We start from the raw sequence: 21,792 nt of genomic DNA, 5'->3' as shown, positions 1-21,792 counted from the left end.
CTTTCAGAGGGATCTCTGTTGCCAGCACAGTTGCTCTTGGCAACAGTGGCTTAAAAAAAAAAAAAAAAAAAAAAAGGCTGCGTTGACTGAAAAGCAATTCATTTTTCACATCTGGTCCAGAGAGAGACTTGTGTTTTAGAAATACTTCGTTTTTAGACTCGAGTGGCTGTCGGGGGGGGGTGGATGCGAGATCATTTCTCCGCTGTGTGTCTGCCTCAGCTTCCCGTAACATCCTGTCCTGTCCCAGACCGTCCTGGGTCCGTTCCTGCGTACGATGGAGCGAGCTTCCTGTTCTGCGCCCCGCTGTGCAGATGTCAGTGTGTCAGCGGGACGGTCATATTTAATAATCCCGCCGGTTTGAGTCGTGTGTTTTTCCCACTTCCTGTTGCGTCTCGCCGGCCGGCCGGCCGCGGCCCCAGAGGGGCCCGGGGCCCGTGCGTCACGTTGTTTATCGTTAAAAATAAAACCCTCCTCGGCTCCCGGACCTCCCGTTCTTTCGGAGTACATGGCACCCGGCCGCCGTCGTAAAAAAAGCTCCGCAACGTACTCCGTTTCCTCAGAACTGTTTCATCTATTTATTTTTTTAAGATATGTCTGATGTTTTTCCTTGTGCGGACTTGTGAGTTATTGTGTTATTTGAGCAATATTGTCATATTTGGTAAGGAATTGGGGACGGTTTGCATCACCGTCGAGTGACTGCTGAGAGGAAGCAAGCTTTGTTTCCTGCCCATATATGGCCCCTCACCCCCCCCCCCCCCCCCCATTTCCCCTCTGCCTCTAATTTCTACAAAATGGCGGCACCTGAGAAATTGACTTCGGCATCACCAAAACGCTTTTCACGAGCCCAAGGAAAGATCTCAGAAAACTGCTGATCTCCTGAGATTTCCATTCACAATGGTGTTCTCGAGTTTGCAGAGAATGGTGTGCAAAACAAAAAAAAACATCCAGTGAGCAGCAGTTCTGTGGGCTGAAACGCCTTGTTAATGAGAGAGGTCAGAGGAGAATGACCAGACTGGTCAAAGCTGACAGTAAGGTGACAGTAACACAAATATCCACACATTACAACAGTGGTATGTAGAAGAGTATCTCTGAACACACAATGCATCATTGCTCTAAGTAGATAGGCTACGTCAGAAGAAGATTTAAAGGTACAATAGGTCATTTCGGACTTCTAACGGACGGACAAGAGATGAATTGCAGCAACAAACACGCTCAAACCACAACACTGTTTATCCCTCCCCCTTCTCTGTGAACACGCTGACGTTGAAACACCATTCCTTGAGGCTGGTATGATGTGCGGTGGCAGTTGGAGCGGTTTAGGAGCGGTTTAGGAGCGGTTTCAGAGCGTGGAGCGGTTTAGGAGCGGTTTCAGAGCGTGGAGCGGTTTAGGAGCGGTTTCAGAGCGTGGAGCGGTTTCAGAGCGTGGAGCGGTTCAGACCGATGCGTTGGCCAGCTCTTTGCGGGACGTTCAGGGCGGGTGTCGACAGCTCTCGCTAGAGAACGGGCCGGTGCCCGCTCTGATGGTCGAGCGTGACGAATCCGTGTCAGGAGGGCAGTCGTCTCGGGTTCGTGGCTCGCAGAGACGCTACAGAAACCCCAGGATAACCCCTCTGTGATCTTAGGCTTTCTCACTTTAAGTGTTCGCACATAAAACTGCTTCACGCTCTTGACTTGCCAGTGACTATAAAATGATAAAATCTCGGCATTTTATTATTCAAACTTCCTTCTGTTAAAAAACCAAAGTTGATTTTGAATTCTTGTGTTAGTCCCCTGCTGTTTCAGTCGCTTCTCCCTCCCTCTTCAAATATGCCCGATGCCTCGCCGTGATTGGCCGTTGCCACACGGTGTGATGTCACCGCATGGGGAAGGGGACGGCAGCAGCGCAGACGGTGTTTTTGTTTTCCCCCGCGCAGCGTCGCGGGCCTTCACGCCGATGTGCTTTTGATTCGCGCTGCGCTGGGTTGTCTGCGCCGAGCCGTGTTTCAGTACGCTCTGTGACACTTCATCTCAGCTCGGGAGCGGCTGCGACCGCAGAACGCTGAACTTTGTCAGTTTGAGTCGAAGATTTAATTTAAATAAGCGTTCGTTTCACCACCCCCCCACCCACCTTACAGAACTTTTGGCACATAGTATAATTTTCTGAAAAAAAAAAAAAAAAAAAACATAACTGACAAAAAGGAAAGGGCTACACTTCTTCTATGGTTTTCTTGGTTGTGGAGTGCTCTGCGGTGCAGTAGTTTATGTTGATTGAGAAGGGACTGGCTGTGCTGTGCCGTCCTGGAGGACTGGCTCCAGTCAGGGTGAAGTGTGGTTTCCCCCGTGCCCTGCGAGTAAACGGTCTGTTGATGCTTTGTGCTCTGGGTCTGACTGAAGGGGCCTCTCTGCCCAACATCAACACCTCTCCCCTCTGATTGGCCGCTCTCCCGGGTGTCCTGGGCCCTGTATGAGGAAGCAGGCTTATTGAGTTCTCTGGATAAACGGAATAAAACCTGGAATAGGACTGAAGTTGAAAGCTGTTCCGGGTTTTACTCGGTGCAGTTGTCCAGCTAACTCGGTAATCCTGCTTTGTGCAACCTTTACAGACTCTGCCAATCGTGATGTCAATTGTGCTTTCAATCAATCAGTTTACCTCTTTCAACAAATATATTTTTGATTGATTGACTGGTTTGTTTTGACTGATTAAAGCATCTTGTCCCGTCCATGGTCTTAAAATGGTGAAAATGATGTTTCGGCACTTTCTGAATGGTTGTATTTACAAAGTGTGATCTGGGTTCAGTTCAGTTTCAGGGAGTAGAAGTTCAGGGAGTTGGTGTGCTTGTGTGTGCTTGAGAGGTGTATGTATGTGTGTCTCTGTGTGCAAGAGTGGGGCTTGGATGGAAAACTTAGTTGAATGAGGACCTGGGGGAAAATATTCTCTCACTCTGGGAGCGGAGTGATGATTGACATCCTCTCAGAGAGCAGTGGAAAAACGCAGGGAAGGACTCGAGCTGTCAATCATCACTCTGCTGTCTCTACTCACACATTACTCCTGCTGTCTCCTCTACTCACACATTACTCCTGCTGTCTCTACTCACACATTACTCCTGCTGTCTCTACTCACACATTACTCCTGCTGTCTCTACTCACACATTACTCCTGCTGTCTCCTCTACTCACACATTACTCCTGCTGTCTCTACTCACACATTACTCCTGCTGTCTCTACTCACACATTACTCCTGCTGTCTCTACTCACACATTACTCCTGCTGTCTCTACTCACACATTACTCCTGCTGTCTCTACTCACACATTACTCCTGCTGTCTCTACTCACACATTACTCCTGCTGTCTCTATTCACACATTACTCCTGCTGTCTCTACTCACACATTACTCCTGCTGTCTCTACTCACACATTACTCCTGCTGTCTCTACTCACACATTACTCCTGCTGTCTCTACTCACACATTACTCCTGCTGTCTCCTCTACTCACACATTACTCCTGCTGTCTCCTCTACTCACACATTACTCCTGCTGTCTCTACTCACACATTACTCCTGCTGTCTCTACTCACACATTACTCCTGCTGTCTCTACTCACACATTACTCCTGCTGTCTCTACTCACACATTACTCCTGCTGTCTCTACTCACACATTACTCCTGCTGTCTCTACTCACACATTACTCCTGCTGTCTCCACTCACACATTACTCCTGCTGTCTCTACTCACACATTACTCCTGCTGTCTCTACTCACACATTACTCCTGCTGTCTCTACTCACACATTACTCCTGCTGTCTCTACTCACACATTACTCCTGCTGTCTCTACTCACACATTACTCCTGCTGTCTCCACTCGCACATTACTCCTGCTGTCTCTACTCACACATTACTCCTGCTGTCTCTACTCACACATTACTCCTGCTGTCTCTACTCACACATTACTCCTGCTGTCTCTACTCACACATTACTCCTGCTGTCTCTATTCACACATTACTCCTGCTGTCTCTACTCACACATTACTCCTGCTGTCTCTACTCACACATTACTCCTGCTGTCTCTACTCACACATTACTCCTGCTGTCTCTACTCACACATTACTCCTGCTGTCTCCTCTACTCACACATTACTCCTGCTGTCTCCTCTACTCACACATTACTCCTGCTGTCTCTACTCACACATTACTCCTGCTGTCTCTACTCACACATTACTCCTGCTGTCTCTACTCACACATTACTCCTGCTGTCTCTACTCACACATTACTCCTGCTGTCTCTACTCACACATTACTCCTGCTGTCTCTACTCACACATTACTCCTGCTGTCTCCACTCACACATTACTCCTGCTGTCTCTACTCACACATTACTCCTGCTGTCTCTACTCACACATTACTCCTGCTGTCTCTACTCACACATTACTCCTGCTGTCTCTACTCACACATTACTCCTGCTGTCTCCACTCGCACATTACTCCTGCTGTCTCTACTCGCACATTACTCCTGCTGTCTCTACTCGCACATTACTCCTGCTGTCTACTCCACTCACACATTACTCCTGCTGTCTACTCCACTCACACATTACTCCTGTTGTCTACTCCACTCACACATTACTCCTGTTGTCTACTCCACTCACACATTACTCCTGCTGTCTACTCGCACATTACTCCTGCTGTCTCTACTCGCACATTACTCCTGCTGTCTCTACTCGCACATTACTCCTGCTGTCTCCACTCACACATTACTCCTGCTGTCTCTACTCACACATTACTCCTGCTGTCTCTACTCCACTCACACATTACTCCTGCTGTCTCCACTCACACATTACTCCTGCTGTCTCTACTCACACATTACTCCTGCTGTCTCCACTCACACATTACTCCTGCTGTCTCTACTCCACTCACACATTACTCCTGCTGTCTCTACTCCACTCACACATTACTCCTGCTGTCTCTACTCACACATTACTCCTGCTGTCTACTCCACTCACACATTACTCCTGCTGTCTCTACTCCACTCACACATTACTCCTGCTGTCTCTACTCCACTCACACATTACTCCTGCTGTCTCTACTCCACTCACACATTACTCCTGCTGTCTCTACTCACACATTACTCCTGCTGTCTCTACTCCACTCACACATTACTCCTGCTGTCTCTACTCACACATTACTCCTGCTGTCTCTACTCACACATTACTCCTGCTGTCTCTACTCACACATTACTCCTGCTGTCTACTCCACTCACACATTACTCCTGCTGTCTCTACTCACACATTACTCCTGCTGTCTCTACTCACATATTACTCCTGCTGTCTCTACTCACACATTACTCCTGCTGTCTCTACTCACACATTACTCCTGCTGTCTCCACTCACACGTTACTCCTGCTGTCTCTACTCACACATTACTCCTGCACCTGGGAGGGGGGGAAATCAGGAGGGAGGACTTGGGTACAGTTTGAAAAGGTCATTCCACCACTGAGGAACCAGAACGGAAAAGAGCCAAATGACTAGTGTCATGGTTAAGAGCTGAATGACTGTAGTGTCATGGTTAAGAGCTGAATGACTGTAGTATCATGGTTAAGAGCTGAATGACTGTAGTGTCATGGTTAAGAGCTGAATGACTGTAGTGTCATGGTTAAGCGCTGAATGACTGTAGTGTCATGGTTAAGAGCTGAATGACTGTAGTATCATGGTTAAGAGCTGAATGACTGTAGTGTCATGGTTAAGCGTTAATGACTGTAGTGTAATGTAATGTAATGTTCTCCCCCCCCCCCCCCCCCCCCCCCCCCACAGTGGTGTATCACCACGGAAACAGCGCGACCGGCGGCCATTACACGACGGACGTGTTCCACATCGGCCTGAGCGGCTGGCTGCGCATCGACGACCAGGCGGTGAAGGTCGTCCCCCAGCACCTGGTGGTGAAGCCCACGGCAGAGCGCTCCGCCTACCTGCTGTACTACCGTCGGATGGACCTGCTTTAGGGCCTGCTGCACTACTGTGGAGTAGACCTGCTCTAGGGCCTGCTGCACTACTGTGGAGTAGACCTGCTCTAGGGCCTGCTGCACTACTGTGGAGTAGACCTGCTGTGGGACCTGCTCCTCCCGCCCGCACGGTGTTCCTCTTCCGACCCCCCGCCCCCGCCCCCGCCCCTGAGCCGAGCCGGCGTTCCCATCCTTTGCCCTTTTATCTTTTTGGAAGAAGGAAAAAAATAAAAAATACTAAAAAAAAAAAAATTCAAAAAAGACCAAAAAAAAGAAAAATGCTAAAGACGTTGAACTGAGCAGTCTTCCGCTGGTCTGTGCAGTGCTGCTGGGTTTTTAATCGCTGAAAGGACGGACAGTTGGACGCGGGGCGGGGGGGACAGACAGAAGGACTGGTTTCTGCATACCCCCCCCCCCCAATCACCACCCCACCCCAGACTTATTCAAACTGGGAACTTTCTGTTAACTTCGGAGGGAGGACTTAACCACAGGAGATTAACAGCTGTCAGACTGCTGGAAAATGTATTATTATTATAATTTTTTTTTGTTTTGGTTAATTTCACTTTTTTATTTTAAACAAAATGGTAAAGAACACGGAGAACTGTTTTGCCTTTTAGCAAAGAGAGTCTGGCAAACTCCCAGCGGTTCACGACCATTCAGAATCCCCCGAGTGCGTGAGTGAGAGAGCCCTGCACCAGCCAATCGGGAAAGAGACAAAAACAAAAAAAACAAAAAACAAAAAAAAAATGTGTGTAGATCTTAACGTACAAATCTGTTTCCTAACTCCCGATGATTCTCCTCTTCCTCACAGCCTCCTCCTCTTCCTCCTTTTCCTCATCTCTCTTTCTCTCTCTCTATCCTTCTCTCTATCCTTCTCTCTCTATCCCTTTCCCTCTCTCTATCCCTCTCTCTCTCTCTCTCTCTCTCTCTCTCTCTCTCTCTCTCCCCCCTCTCACTTTCTATCCCTCTCTCTCTCCCCGATGCTTTTATAACTGCGTAACACTTGAGCCATTGATGTGTTGGGGAAAGGAGGAAGATGCCAGGCGTGCGGATACAAAATGGCTGCTTTGAGGAAAAATTAATACAAAAAAAAAAGAAAAACCACAGTGTGGTGTTTGGGTGTAGAGTTAGTCTAAAGAGAATCTCAATGATAAAAAAGAAAAAAAAGAAAAAAAAAAAGATTTTTAATGCGCTTTAGGGTGTTGAGAGGAAATGGCTTATGTGCACGCGAAATATAAAATAAAAAATGAAAAAAAAAAAAAATGAATTAAGGGTGAAATGCGGGCGTGCGGATGTGCACGTCTCTGCAGTGGAGAAAAGCGATACAAGACGTGGGTGAATCTGGGTGGTGGTCACTCTGCCCTGCTCTTCCGGGGAGCTGGGCTAAACTTTTTCTGTACGCAAGCTGGAGGAAACCAATGAAGTTTAAGATTCATTACAAAATGTCTGCCTTTATTTGCATTGTGCGTTTTTTTTTGTTGTTTTTTTTCTCCGTCACCCTGCTCCCCCCGCGCGGTCGGCCGCGCCGTTTTAATGCACCGGTCGCAGGACTCCGCCTGCTCTCCGGCTGCCTGCGACCTCAATGTCAAACCCCGCCCCCTCGTTCTGGAGAAGGATGCCATTGGTTCACGATTGTGTTAACTCCCTGACCCGGTGACATCACAGGCCAACGTCGCCGACAGTTTAATCCAGGGGTGCTCAACTCCAGTCCTCGAGGGCCTGGTCTGCCAACGGGTTTTTGTTCCAACCCGATTGCCCTGTTTTTAATGTGCGGACAGCTCTATAAATCACCCTGGTTCTAAAGCCTGTACTTGAGCACAGTAAAATCATTGGGACACACTTGCAGTCTGCAGCTGTATCTGGTACTCACACACACACGTCAGATGACAGATGATTGAGTCAATTCGATAATTAAGACCAGAATTTCTGAAACGGATCGGCCCTTGTTGTGCACCCCTGGGTTTAATCCTAGTCCTTGACTAAGTTCCACTATGAATGGAGATTCTCCACACGAAATCAGTCCAGGACCCGACGGTGTTCTGCGTCCCCCCTTTAACTTGGACTGCTGCATCCTGGTTCCGAGGGGGGGGGGGGGGGGGATGTGACCCATGTGACGTGATTTGGGGTGGGGTGGGGGTCCATGCCCCTGTCCTACAGTCTCATGTAGGAACGCAACGCGTGGGGGGGGGAGGGGAGGGGAGGGGGGCGTGCTGTGGTCTCCAGCATCATGATTGCACATCGATTGTGTTCATTTGAATTATAAAGTTTAAGCCCGAATGGGTTTTCTGCTCAATTTTATTTTTTAGTTTTTTTTTTTTTCATGCTGCAAATAACAATCCCCCCCCCCCCCTCATGTTTTACCTGGATATTAAATTGGTATAATTTACAGTAAAATACCCAAGGTGAAGCACAATAATGAATAAAATTGTACAAGTACATCGTTTGATGACCTTAATTATTTTTCTCCCCTCAGTGCAGAACACCCGGGCCGTCAGTGTTAACATGCAAACCGTAACCAGTAATTGTACAAACAACTGCAGTCCTGTATTTAGTAAAGGCATGTTGGAAAAAGTTTCACAACTTGAACATTTTTATTTCTTTAAAAAAAAAAAAAAAAGAAAACCGAAAAATGGAATTACCATCAGTACTTGTCAGCTTTTATCCCTTTACAGATGATATATTTTTGAATTACAGTGACTGTTTTTTCCTCATTGCATTGTGGGTTACTTTGTTGTATGACGTTGACATGTTTGTGTGTCGCTGATGGGCGGGGCACGCTGACCGGAGGACCTCCCACTAGGCCAATGAATAAAGCGAGGTACACAAACTTCTGCGGACGGGTCGTGTGTGTGAGTCGCCTCCTCCCGTCGTCCTGTTTAACTGCCAGCTGTACGGGGGGTTTGGGTGGTGAAGGGGTGGGGTTCACAGCTGTACGGGGGGTTTGGGTGGTGAAGGGGTGGGGTTCACAGCTCTACGGGGGGTTTGGGTGGTGAAGGGGTGGGGTTCACAGCTGTACGGGGGGTTTGGGTGGTGAAGGGGTGGGGTTCACAGCTGTACGGGGGGTTTGGGTGGTGAAGGGGTGGGGTTCACACCTCTACGGGGGTTTGGGTGGTGAAGGGGTGGGGTTCACAGCTGTACGGGGGTTTGGGTGGTGAAGGGGTGGGGTTCACAGCTGTACGGGGGGTTTGGGTGGTGAAGGGGTGGGGTTCACAGCTGTACGGGGGGTTCGGGTGGTGAAGGGGTGGGGTTCACACCTCTACGGGGGTTTGGGTGGTGAAGGGGTGGGGTTCACAGCTGTACGGGGGTTTGGGTGGTGAAGGGGTGGGGTTCACACCTCTACGGGGGTTTGGGTGGTGAAGGGGTGGGGTTCACAGCTGTACGGGGGGTTTGGGTGGTGGGGTTATGGGGGTTTGGGTGGTGGGATTATGGGGGTTTGGGTGGTGGGATTATGGGGGTTTGGGTGGTGGGATTATGGGGGTTTGGGTGGTGGGATTATGGGGGTTTGGGTGGTGGGATTATGGGGGTTATGAGGGTTTGGGTGGTGGGATTATGGGGGTTTGGGTGGTGGGATTATGGGGGTTATGAGGGTTTGGGTGGTGGGATTATGGGGGTTTGGGTGGTGGGATTATGGGGGTTTGGGTGGTGGGATTATGGGGGTTATGAGGGTTTGGGTGGTGGGATTATGGGGGTTTGGGTGGTGGGATTATGGGGGTTTGGGTGGTGGGATTATGGGGGTTATGGGGGTTTGGGTGGTGGGGTTATGGGGGTTTGGGTGGTGGGGTTATGGGGGTTTGGGTGGTGGGATTATGGGGGTTATGGGGGTTTGGGTGGTGGGGGGAAGGGGCTGGCTTCACCTCACGGACATCGACACACACCGGGGTCACGTTCAGCCTCGTAGCACAACATTCATGTACACCCATTAAACCACGGCACCTAGACCACACTGCTGCAAACCGTGGGCGGACCGACTGACTGACGTAGGCACGGTTTGCTACGACAGCGTCTGAGAACGGTCATTTGGGCTTTAAGGCGTATAACCTCCATCATTACTGATTCGGGGCTACACCCCCGACGTGCCCACCAACCGGGAGCAAACGTTACCTCAAAGCCGTTTGCAAAACGTTGCACACCGTTGGGAGTAAATAAATCGTTCAACTCGAGAAACCGTAGCTAAAGGTTCCTCGAATCACGGCTCCTCAAGGGTCGATAACTTTTCCCTTCTCCTTTTCCTGATGAGTCGGCGATCGAATCCCTTTCTCAGCTGAGAGGGTGCCTCTGTTACCCTGTCAGCTTATTACCTGTCTGGGGCAACAAAAACCAGAAGAACTAAAGATGCTAAAGCAGGGTTAACTGTCCGCTCGCCTGAAAAAACGATGAGATCCAGATATGCGCAGTGGCCCGTTCATCGCAGTCACTCTTTTTTGAAGTGGAATTGCAGGCCGTAATGCCCTGTCTGGGAAGCCTCAGTTAGCACGCTTCTCGGAGCCAGAAGGTTTGTTTTTTATGAAACGTTTTTTAACGCCGTGCGGAGCTCGCCCGAGACCGGGACGCTGACGTCGCGGATCGCTGAGGATCTGACCGGTGAAGCGAAAGTGTTTACGGTGGCGTCTCGGGTTGGACGCTCCACTTCGTCCGCTGAAGGGTCGTCCTGTTGATTGATCTCCAGGTGGCCGCGGACATGGTTTCCCCTGGACGCCAGAGGATGCGTCGTTGCGTAACCTCGCAGCTTTTTAAAATTTGAATTATGCTTTCATATTTTCCGCAGAAGTATTTTCCACCGGGTGTCATCTGATCCTTTCCCCCCCCCTCACATCTGAGTCTAATTGTTTTAATGTGGTTCTTGTTCCACGGTGTAATCACCCCTGATGATATTAATAATAATATTCTTCATAACCCCAAGGGCCAGGTTGAATCCGGTAAGAGACCTTCTGGCTCTTTCTAATGCACTCATTGTGTCAGGCTGTTTAATTTCTCTTGAGGAAGAGTTTTTTTAATGTACTGGCCAATGTTTATTTTTTTTTTTGAGGGCTTTTTTTTTTTTTTTGGACGCAGAGGTAAAACCGATTTCGTAATCATAATCCTGATGAAATAATCCTGGCAGCAAGCGCCCGAGGTGGAAACAATTTCAAGTGCTTTTTTCCGTTCTTCTCCCCTGATTTTGTGCCTGACATTCCGGGCCCTGCTCTTGTGACCGTTGTTTTCGGGAGGGTCAGAGAGGTGAGCGACGTTACCGTCGTGATGTGACCCGACCCCTGCTTCGGCAGGTTTAGCGTGTGCGGACGTGAGTCTGGGGGGTTCGCTCCAAATCCCTTATTTCATCCGGCCCCGTCTCCTCTGTCCTCGACTGACCTGGGAAACGGTCCACCATCTACATTCCAGCCCGTGTGATGCTCCTTGAAGGAGCTGGGAGCTTTCGAGCGAGGAGACGGGAGGCCTCCCGATGGATGAATAAGCGTGGAAACACGAGTGCGTCCTCAGTGTCGATATTTTTAATAGGAACGTGAAGTATAACCGATCGACCTGTGGATCCACCTCTCCGTCCTCGCCACGTCTACTTGACACGACGCTTGAGAGACCTTTACAGGAGGGGTGTCCAATCGTATCTGAAAAACGATTGGCGTGGGTGCAGGTTTTTGGTTAAACTGATGATGATCTTCAATGGTTGAGCCACGGGCGTCTTATTGTTGGGCTAGAACGGGAACCGGCACCCGCACCAGATCTTCAGATTGGACCGGTTCCCTTGCTTTTCCGGTACCAGATCACAGAGGTGGAACGTGGTGAAACTTGTGTAGAACATACCAGCTTAGTACCCTGCATACCCTGCTGGTTCTCTGGGGTCTGAGATGGTTATCGTGTTTTAGGTGAAAACAAAAACCAAGCAGACCCTCTGACTCCCAGGGTCGGCCTCCCCACCCTGTCTATCCCCAGGAACGCCGGCTTCACGGGATGGGCCACTCCAGCCCCAAATAACCCCCCCCCCCCTCTCCCAGTGTTTATAGTCCTGGGTGTGTGGGAGATGTAATGAAACGCGAGCACTTAACTGAACCACATGAAAGCCTCGGCTCTTGGGTAAATGGGTACCGGTTTATCACATGCAGCGCACTTACAGTACCATACGGGGAAACATCTCTGGAATGTCCTCTCTCTCGGACGTCTGTCCGAACCGTTTGTTTTGTCTTTTTTTCCCTCCTGCCCGCGGTGCTGCACCTGTGACCGGTCTGGAGTCGCGCTCACGAGCAGCCGGTCCGCCTTTGTTTACGGCTTTGGGGCTCCGCTCGAATTATCTCCAAACATGGAGCGCCCTCCCCACCCCCCTGTGTCCCGTGTCTTCACTCTGTGATGTGGTTCGTATTAAATGTGCATTATGCAACGTTGCGCTCGTGTCCGGGCGTGTAGCATCCCTCTCTCTCGTACGTCCGGAAAACATTAAACACGATGAACTGAAGGCCAGCTCGAAGCTGATGTCATTCTGGCCTGGTGTAGAAAATGATGCGCACTTGTTTTCCCTTGCTTTTTATTAAATTTATCTATTAAAAAAAAAAAATTTAAGACCAGGGCATAGCGCGACCAATCAGACGACCAATTCAGACCCCAGCATACAGGGCCGACAAAATGCCACAAAACAGTGGTGACTGACTGATGTAATACGGTTTGCTACGATGGCGTCTGAGAAGGCGTTCTCTGGCCTTTAAAGCAGGGGTGTCCAATCTTATCCAGAAAGGGCCGGTGTGTGTGCAGGTTGTTGTTTTAGCACAGGACTAAGACAGCTGATTCTACTCATCTAGGTCTTGATTAAAGACCACGATTAGTTCATTAGTATAATCAGGTGTGTTACTGCTGGGTTAAAACAAAAACCTGCACCCACGCCGGCCCTTTTAGGATAAGATTGGACACCCCTGCTTTAAAGCGTAGGTCTCCATCATTGATTCGGGCTATGCCCCCCAACACCCACCGAACATCAGCCTTTAAAGGCTGAGCAACAACAGAAACCAGCAGGCTCTGCGGCTCTCCACGACCAGGAGTGAAGATCATTCACAACATTTCTGTTCATAATAACGTTATAGTTACTAACGTTATAGTTACTGATGGGGAAAATTATTCATAAACCCAAAAGGGCTCTGTTCCTGGAGATCTACCGTCTTAACCCTAATTTGGCGCACCTGACTCTACTAATTAGCAGCTCAACAGGATCTCTAGCTGTTGAATGAGGTGTGCCTTCTTAGGGTTTGAGTGAAAACCTACAGGATGGTAGATCTCCAGGAACAGGGCTGGTTACCACAGCTATATAATGGGTAAGATATATTAAGCCAGGGTGGTCAAACTCCAGTCCAGGAGGGCTGCAGTGTCTGCTGGTATTTGTGGTTCCATTTTCAATCAGCAGCCAATTAAGGCCTTGAGAACAAGGTGTGTGGACTCTTTAGCCAATGAAAGACTTTGAAATGCATCTCTCGTGCTGAAACGCACCAAAAAACCAGCAGACACTGCGGCCCTCCAGGACTGGAGTTTGACACCCCTGTATTAAGCTGTCAATCGCTTGCTCATTTCAACCGATCAAGATGTGTCCTCTTCGCAGGGGAAAATATGAGCGTGTCAAATGAGTTTAGTTTCTTTGTGACGCCTCATTCTCACGTGCATTTCGGAGCTGCCTCAGACACTCAATGCACCTCCTCCTTCCTCCAAAAAGGACGGGCGCAACCTGTTACCCACCCACGAGTGACCTCACTCGTTGCATGACATTTTTGGCATTTGGCAGACGCTCTTATCCAGACGCTCTCATACAGACGCTCTTATACTCTTGTCCTGGAGCAGGTGCGTCCGTGTTTACGTCCCCGGAGCGTTAGTCTCAGACGGGCGTGGGTGGGGCTGATCGTTCCACGTGGTGACTCGGGAGAAACGGACCTTCTCCGGTGCCCCAGACCAGGGGCCCGGACTGAATGGTCCCCCCTCACCTCCAGGGTGGCTGTGGTAGACCGCCCACAGCTCAGCGCTCGCTGAGGTAGACCGCCCGCACTTAAACGCTCGCTGTAGTAGGCCGACCAAGGCTGCTAGACCATCCACTCCGCTGCGGTCCAGCCAGACGTGACCCAGTTTTTTTTGTCATACAGAGACAGTATATAACTTTGTGAGGCTATAAAAAGTTTAGCCTGGTGTTTTTATTTATAACGTGGTGGGGAGGGTTTCTGGTGCGTATGAGGCAGTTTATTTACTGTCTGACCGTAGGATTTGCGGTTCTGAGTTGTAGTTCAGGGTTCACGTCAGGGAACCCGGCAGCCCTGGTTGTGGAGAGCTGCAGGGTGCACAGGTTTTTTGTTTAGACTCGGGACGTTGTTGATCACTAAAGGCAGGTGATCACAGGGACGCTTCACTTGGTTTCTGGGGTCAGAATTACCTGCTGATTTTAATGTGGACGGTGGGGAAAAAAAAGCCTTCCACCGTGGTTCTCCGGGAGCAGGGCCTGAAGTCTTCATTGTGTCAGATCTTTGCAATGACATCACAGAAAGGCATTGTGGGTAGAGTTTAGCCCTTTAAGGCCCAAGATCACAAATCTTTGATTGGAGTGTTCTTAACTGAACATTCTAATGCTGCTGACACTGAATTTTGATTTTGATCTTTTTTTTTTTAAATCTTCAAAGGGTAAATGGACCAGGAAGAGTTTTTCCTCTTGAGCAGCCAGACCAGAGCGCCCTGCTTCATGGAAAATCTCTTTTAAAAACAAACAAACAAACAAACAAACAAACACAACACTCTGGACTGCTGCGCATCGCCCCACAGAGAAGCTGGCTGCGGTCTCGTACGGTCAGGATCGGGTGCAAACGTAGTATTTTGGGCCGTTCAGCCGGGACCCCCCCCCCCCCACCCATACGTGTGAAGCACCACTCTACATCCTGCCCCTTCCCAAACGTGGCCCTGTCTTTAAGCTGAGGGGTTCGTGCTGCCAGCGCTGTGTTTCCTGGCCTGCTAGGACGACACCTCAGCCGGGCCGGCTGTGTTCGGCCGCAGTGGTTTCTGCGCTTGTCCGTGATCTGTCTTGTTTTTTTTGGGGGGTTTTTTTATGTGAAATGAGATTTAACACTCAGGCGGCCGCCTACACAGGCAGACTGCATCACTGCCTTATATTTGGAAATGTCTTTTGACCACAGAGCATCACCAGCATACGAATATTACAAAGACTTTATAAGAGAACTGAGGGAGGATTATTAAACCATTGTTATTAATTTGGACAATATGCTTTACTCTGAAGAGATGTTTTATTTTATTTTTTTCTTTTTTTGGAAAATCCTTTTTAACAACAACAACAACAACAATATTTATCCATGTTTTAATTTATTAAAAATGTTTCTAATTTGGGATAACCCAAACATAGTTGTTTATTCCATCTCCTGGCACCAGTGTTCTGCATCAGTTTGGGAGGGGCACCCCGCCGAGCTCTACAGGGGGGTCCTGCTTAATTCTGCAGACAGCTGCAGACGGGCCCCTGGAGGAGGGCTGAGGTAAGTGTCACCCCCCCCACACCACCCCCATGTTTTGGGCACTACAGCCCCTGGACCTGGGTCTCACTCCTGGGGTCTGGCTCCCTTCCTGTGACCCCCCCCCCCCCCCCCCCCGCCCCCCAGGCAGATATAACAACAAAGATCCCATTGCATCCTTCCACCGATTACATCATGAGTTAAATTAACTCCTGACCAGGAACACGCTGTGATTGTTTGCGTTGCGTCAAAACCTGTTTCTTAATCATAGTCAGGCGTGGACAGGTTCTGGATCAAGGTTAAAAGGACCCCATCATTGATTCAATCAGTATGTTACAGAATTTTCTTTTAAAGCACTTGAACCAAATCACTGAAACCACCATGCCTTAACGTGCAGTGAATGGCATTTTTAGAATCTGAACTTGTGAAATAGCGGCCCCCAGTGGACAAATAAGTAAATGTCTGTCGTTGAGAGCCAGCCCGATTTAGAGAGTTCCCTGTGGCTGCCAGGTGGTCCAGGGTGTGCGTGAAATCACGTATTGACGTAAAAAAAAAGGACGGAGGTGTTCGTAAGACAGAAAGGCAGGGTTCAGTCTGATGGCGTTCCTGGCGCAGTTGTTTCATTTGGTTGAGTGTCACAGAAATTACCAGTCAGGATCAGACATGTAATTGTTTCAGATTAAAAAAAAAACTTTTTGGGTCATTTGGGCCAGGCAAGATCAATTGAGCACAGAAAGGTATTTGAAACCAATTATGTATTTCACCCAGGTCCGTTCAGGATAGAAGAACGTGTGACTTGCAATGTGTCATCTCAGTGTACACCAGTGATGGTGTCAGGCAGAACGCACTGTGACCCCACCCTGCCCACTCTTCTCCCAGTCCCCACTCGACACTCACGGAAGCTCTTTCAGCAGGTCCATCGTGGCGGGATACCGCGAGTTATCTGTACCACAGTTGGGTTTCCAGCCCTGGGCGCACCTGAAAGGTCAGAATTTATTCAAGAATCGGGAGCGGAGTCCAAAGTAAATGGCAGGGGATGGCGGGAGTTCTCACCCAGCCTGGCGGGGGCGGGGGGGCGGGGCGCGGCGGGGCTCGGTTTTGGGGGCCACTGGGGCTGGAGGGAGGCGCATATCACCCCTGCACCTCTGTCCCATTGTATGGAGGAGCTCTGTGTACACGTCTGTCAGTGTGGGGGAGAATCAGGACCCCCGGTAGAGTTGTGGTGTTTGAACTGTGCACTTTTACTGCAGGTTTCTCTGGTGATTTAAAAAAAAAATACAACCTCCCCTCCCCTCCTTCTCCTCCTCTTCCTCCTCTTCCTCCCCCAACCGTGTACCGGCGGGTTAAGGGCTCGGCAGATCTGAGTTTCACATTTCGAAAAAAAGCAATCCTCGAGAGACTCTCTTTTAAAACATCGCAAACTGTTCTACTGCATACTATTGCTGTTTTTATTTAGCCAGGTTTGTTTCATTGAGAAATAAAATCTTATTTACTGTGCTGCTTCGAAAAGTGCTGATCACACTGTGCTGCTTAGAAAAGTGCCTATCACACGCAATGACAAAAAAAAAACGTGACAAGAAATGTCACGGTCCTGCAGGACTTGGAGTTGAGTAGCGCTGCCCTGTTTAGTCCAGGACTGAACTTAATCTGTGCCCGTGAAACCAACCCAGTCACTACACAAATATTTAAATGTAGTGTATACAGTACCACTGCTATTTACAGTAACAGAGTGATGGCAGCTATGCCTATTGTTTTTCACACTTGCCAAGTTTACGTCTTCACGTGATTTAAAACACCGGAATGCTCCGTGCCCCTCGCTACACAAATCAAAGAACACGTAATCTGTTTGTTTCAGGGTTGCAGACGCCAAGTAACTAATTATACGCAAAGTTTAGAGAGTGCTGACGAGATACGTTTGCCCTGTCGTGGGCAGTTTAAAGGTACACCGCAGCAGACAAGCATCACGCTGAGATAAGAGCTAATGCGCTGGACGTTTCGTTCAGGCTTCGCCAGACAAACGTTTCTGCCGACCTCAGCTCCGTGCGGTCGATGCGGTCAGACCGCTGGGGTTTTATGTAGTTGATGTACTCTTCAAGGGTTCCAATTGTATCCGTATGGTCACGCTAGGACTCGGAGCCAGGCGGTCCTCTAGGGTCCTCGTCGCACTTTGTCCCTGTGTTCGATCTGCACTTCGTTGTACGTCGGATCTGGACACGAGCGTCTGCTAATGTAATGCGACGCCGTGGCCACAGGGGGCAGTGTCGGGCAGTGTCGGAGTCGATCTGTGCCCGTCGATGCCCTCCTGTTGACGTGTGTGCGCCCGCGCTCTGTGCTGGCACGGTTCGATTCGCGCCCCCCCCCCCCCCCCCCGGGCTGAGTCATCGCGCCGCTTTATCACGAACGGCGTTCATCGCCGGGGCGGCGAGAACAAAGCGTGTTTTCTCCCCCGGCGACCGTAACTGATGTGGAAAGGCCCCTGGGATTACGTCTCGGCTTCCCACCCTCTTCTGCTCGCTGCACAAGACCGATGGCGTGCCTGGCCTTCTGGGACGCGCGGCTTTCTTTCTCTCCACGTTTCCCATAATCCCGCTGCGCTGCCGCGGCTCCGGCTGAATGCGTGCGTTCGTCATTCGGCGGCCGGCGCATTGTCAAGCCAAAAGGTCGGCCCTGACGTGTGAAAGGAAACGCCACCGGCTCATTCAGCGGGACGAATAAAAGAGTGTGACCTCATCTCCATCTCCCGGGTGGCTCATTCGCTTAAGGCAACGGTCACCTACCCTGTTCCTGAGGATCGACTGTTCTGTGGGTCTTCACTCCAACCCTCACAAAGCACACCTCATTCAACAGCTAGAGCAGGGCTGCCCAACCCTGTTCCTGGAGATCTACCGTCCTGTAGGTCTTCACTCCAACCCTAACAATGCACATCTTATTCAACAGCTAGAGCAGGGCTGCCCAACCCTGTTCCTGGAGATCCACCATCCTGTAGGTCTTCACTCCAACCCTAACAATGCACATCTTATTCAACAGCTAGAGCAGGGCTGCCCAACCCTGTTCCTGGAGATCTACCGTCCTGTAGGTCTTCACTCCAACCCTAACAAAGCAACACCTCATTCACCAGCTAGACATGTTGAGATGCTAATTAGTAGAATAAGGTGTGCCAGATTAGGGTTGAAATGAAAACCCACAGGACAGTAGATCTGCAGGAACAGGGTTGGTAACCACTGGCTTAAGGTATCCCGCTGAGGTGCATGGGTGAGGCCCTGGGATCTTATCTGGACCATGCCAGTACTGGGAGCTCCATAAGGTGGCTGGTGACTGTGATGCGCAGGGTATGGAGGGTTCAGTCAAGTAGGGGTCCGTGTTCTAGCGCCCCCCCCCCCTGGTCTGGTCAGTTGGGCACCCTGTGGACTGTATGGTACTTAAAATAGCATCCAAAAATGAGTTTCATTTCTGGGGAGGAATGTATCCATTTTGTACCTGTTTGTGTGTGTGATTGTCTGTATGTTTAATTGGTGTGTTTGTGTGTGTTTGTGTATGCACTGGGATTTCATGAGGACATTTTTATCTGCTTGTTTACTCTTGTACTTGGACTTTTTTTTTGTAGATTTTCGGCACACTTGTCCCTGGCTATGATTTGCACTTTATTGTTTTGTCGCGTCTGCCAGATGACTATAATGTGATGCAACATCTTGGATTGCATCACTAGTGGGACTACGGTCCTCACCAGTCCCCCGGTCCTCACCAGCACTGTGGTCCTCACCAGTCCCCCGGTCCTCACCAGTCCCCCGGTCCTCACCAGTGCTGCAGGGAGCAGTGCCAGGGGTCCGGCTCAGTATTTTTTATTTTATTTTTTATCTGGTGAGTAATTCCGTGGCCGGGCGGTTGCTGAGTACAGGAGTGGCTGGCTTGTTTGCTTATCTGAGCACAGCTACTCAAAGACAGGCCGTTCTCATGCTCCCCCCCCCCCCCCTCGCAGATTTATCGGCGCTGATGGAACTCTTTTTGAAGACTCTGTGTGCCGAGAACGAATCGTAAAAGAAAACATGCAGTTTCCCTTTTTTTTTTTTTTTTTTTAAATCTGTCTAGTGTGGAGGGGGGGCGGGCATTACCTCATTCTGACATGCTTTCCTCTCTTTCATCTCCATACTGCAGTAGTGCAGATATAAGATTTATGATATTGCATTTTACATATCCCCTACACTTTTACAGACAGCTGTAACATAAATTTAAGACAATTTAAATTATGCTATCCCCCTCCCACACTCATGATACCCCTGCATCTCCCCCATATTTGAAACTGAAATTATGCCCCTGGGTGTAACTATTAAATATGCAGTCTCATTCAGTCATATTTATTCATTCTTTTTAGGCATGTTCAAATAATATTTACATTATGTAAATATTCTAACAGATTGTGACCGATTATGACCAACGGCTCAGCTTCCTAGCAGAGGCAACCAGATTTTCTGCAAAATGTTCCTGACACTTTGCTAATACCCTTACACCATTGATTGTGAATAGTGCCCTTGGACTACTGGCAGCTCTCCAAAACATCAAAATCATGCTGATGGTGTGTATGGCCAAAACATTCAATTTCCGCCTCATCTTCCAGTCATAATTCCACTGACGTCTGGCAAACTATAAATGCTTCGTTTGGTTTATCGTGCCGATTAAGGGCTTCTTTGTGTCACCCAACAGGTTTGTTGGTGTGGCGGTGCCATTTTATGGTTCCTTTTGAGACTTGGCGACCCCAAGATGCAACCAATCTCAGCAATTACCCCAATGGACGTCTCCCTTGTCTGAGGGGACAACATGCTCTTCTGTCCTTTTCCTGGCAAGTTTTCAACCATTCCATTTGTTTAAAAAATTTTATTATGTAAAACATAATTAGTACACATACGCAGTGCTAAGTGCTATGTTTAACCGTTTATGAATTTTTTGTAGCCGTCACCAGACCATTAACATCTGTCTCTTCTGAATTGACAGTTCTTTGGCTTTTCCCATGCTGATGGATGACCAAGGGATTTTGCATGTTTGTCACCTCCATTTTATATATCTAGTGAAACAGGAAGTAATGAAATGACATAATCTTTTGAGATTAACTAAATTAAGGAAAGTTGTTTTGCCAATTTCACTTCATTTAATTTTCTTTGCAAAAATCATACTGATGGTACTGGGGGCGACATGGCTCAGGCAGTAAGAGCAGTCGTCTGGCAGTCGGAGGGTTGCCGGTTCGATCCCCCAAGCGGGCTGTGTCGAAGTGTCCCTGAGCAAGACACCTAACCCCCAAATGCTCCTGACGAGCTGGTCGGCGCCTTGCATGGCAGCCAATCGCCGTCGGTGTGTGAGTGTGTGTATGAATGGGTGAATGTGAAGCATAAATTGTACAGCGCTTTGGATAAAGGCGCTATATAAATGCCAACCATTTACCATTTACCATTTACTGATTTTGACACCGATTTTGGTTTTCAGAATAAAATAGAATCATGAGAGTAAATGTATTCAAATACAATATATAGTTTTCCCATATGTTTGAACATAGCATAAACTCTAGATTATTATCTGTGTTGTGTATTATATGCATATAATATTTTTCATTTTTTATCAAGGGTGCCAAAAATAGAGGCCAGTGTGTGCGTGTGTGTGTGTGTGTGTGTGTGTGTGTGTGTGCGTGCGTCAGTGCGTGCGTGCGTGCGTGCGTGTGACGGTTAAACGTTTACACTTTTCTAAGTGTTCTACGTAGCCTCTTACGTTTCCTCTTCGCATCACTGTTCTCAGGACGTGTGGGCCAAGCCAAAAACGTCGCCCACTCAGCGGAGGAGTCAATGGGACGAGTTAAGATTCCCCCTCGTCTTCGCCGGCTCCTCGTTCCTATATAAAGCTCCGTGGAGCAGCTACAGAGTCAGGAGTCGCAGATTTGCTCTGTAAACCCGCACCTCGCTGACAGCCAACGCGTCGGATTAGTCGCCACTACACGAATCTGAAAAATAGAACAGAAGAATAACTTCACCGGCAAAGCGGAGCACATTTTTTTCAAGTTGCGCAAATCGCAGGAAGTTTAAGGATAATTACCCAACAAGTTCACTGATTGTGGTAAGATGCTTTCTGGATATGACATGTTAATACGTTTTTCTGCTGCCGCTTTGGGTGTTTTAAGCCTCGTTTTATTTATGTATTAGCCTATAACCAATGAGTATGCATAAGTGATGCACTGTTCCCTTTATAGCGCATGATAGCATACTTCACCTCTCAGAACAGTATTGATTTAGCCTACATTGCGGCTTCATGTGGAATGTATTACAAGATGTGTTTTATGTCGGCTATAGACGAAACACAATGGTGCCAACTTCCAATACACAGTCTCGCC

The 21,792-nt window shown here is 48.9% G+C and overlaps 2 protein-coding genes across 5 annotated transcripts in view; both read left to right on the top strand.

The window, feature by feature from the left end:
* Window positions 1–8,046, top strand: part of LOC133130214 (ubiquitin carboxyl-terminal hydrolase 10-like) — a 42,646-nt gene extending 34,600 nt beyond the window's left edge. For 2 of the 4 annotated variants that reach the window (XM_061244612.1, XM_061244610.1), the window contains one exon: window positions 5,771–8,046. In XM_061244612.1, the coding sequence (XP_061100596.1) occupies window positions 5,771–5,958 (188 nt within the window). In that variant the 3' untranslated portion in view covers window positions 5,959–8,046. The remainder of the gene's footprint in view (window positions 1–5,770) is intronic. The other 2 variants (XR_009708925.1, XM_061244611.1) reach the window with 2 other exon arrangements.
* A 12,563-nt stretch (window positions 8,047–20,609) lies between these two features.
* The window catches only part of LOC133130495 (cysteine-rich secretory protein LCCL domain-containing 2-like), a 17,450-nt gene continuing 16,267 nt past the window's right edge, over window positions 20,610–21,792 (top strand). The window contains exons 1-2 of the mRNA XM_061245115.1: window positions 20,610–20,621; window positions 21,204–21,326. Of these exons, the coding sequence (XP_061101099.1) occupies window positions 20,610–20,621; window positions 21,204–21,326 (135 nt within the window). The remainder of the gene's footprint in view (window positions 20,622–21,203; window positions 21,327–21,792) is intronic.

The sequence above is a fragment of the Conger conger genome, chromosome 6 (genome assembly GCF_963514075.1).
Source record: "Conger conger chromosome 6, fConCon1.1, whole genome shotgun sequence".
NCBI lineage: Eukaryota > Metazoa > Chordata > Actinopteri > Anguilliformes > Congridae > Conger > Conger conger.
The sequence above is the reverse complement of the archived record's forward strand: the minus strand, read 5'-3'. Positions and strand labels throughout refer to the sequence as shown.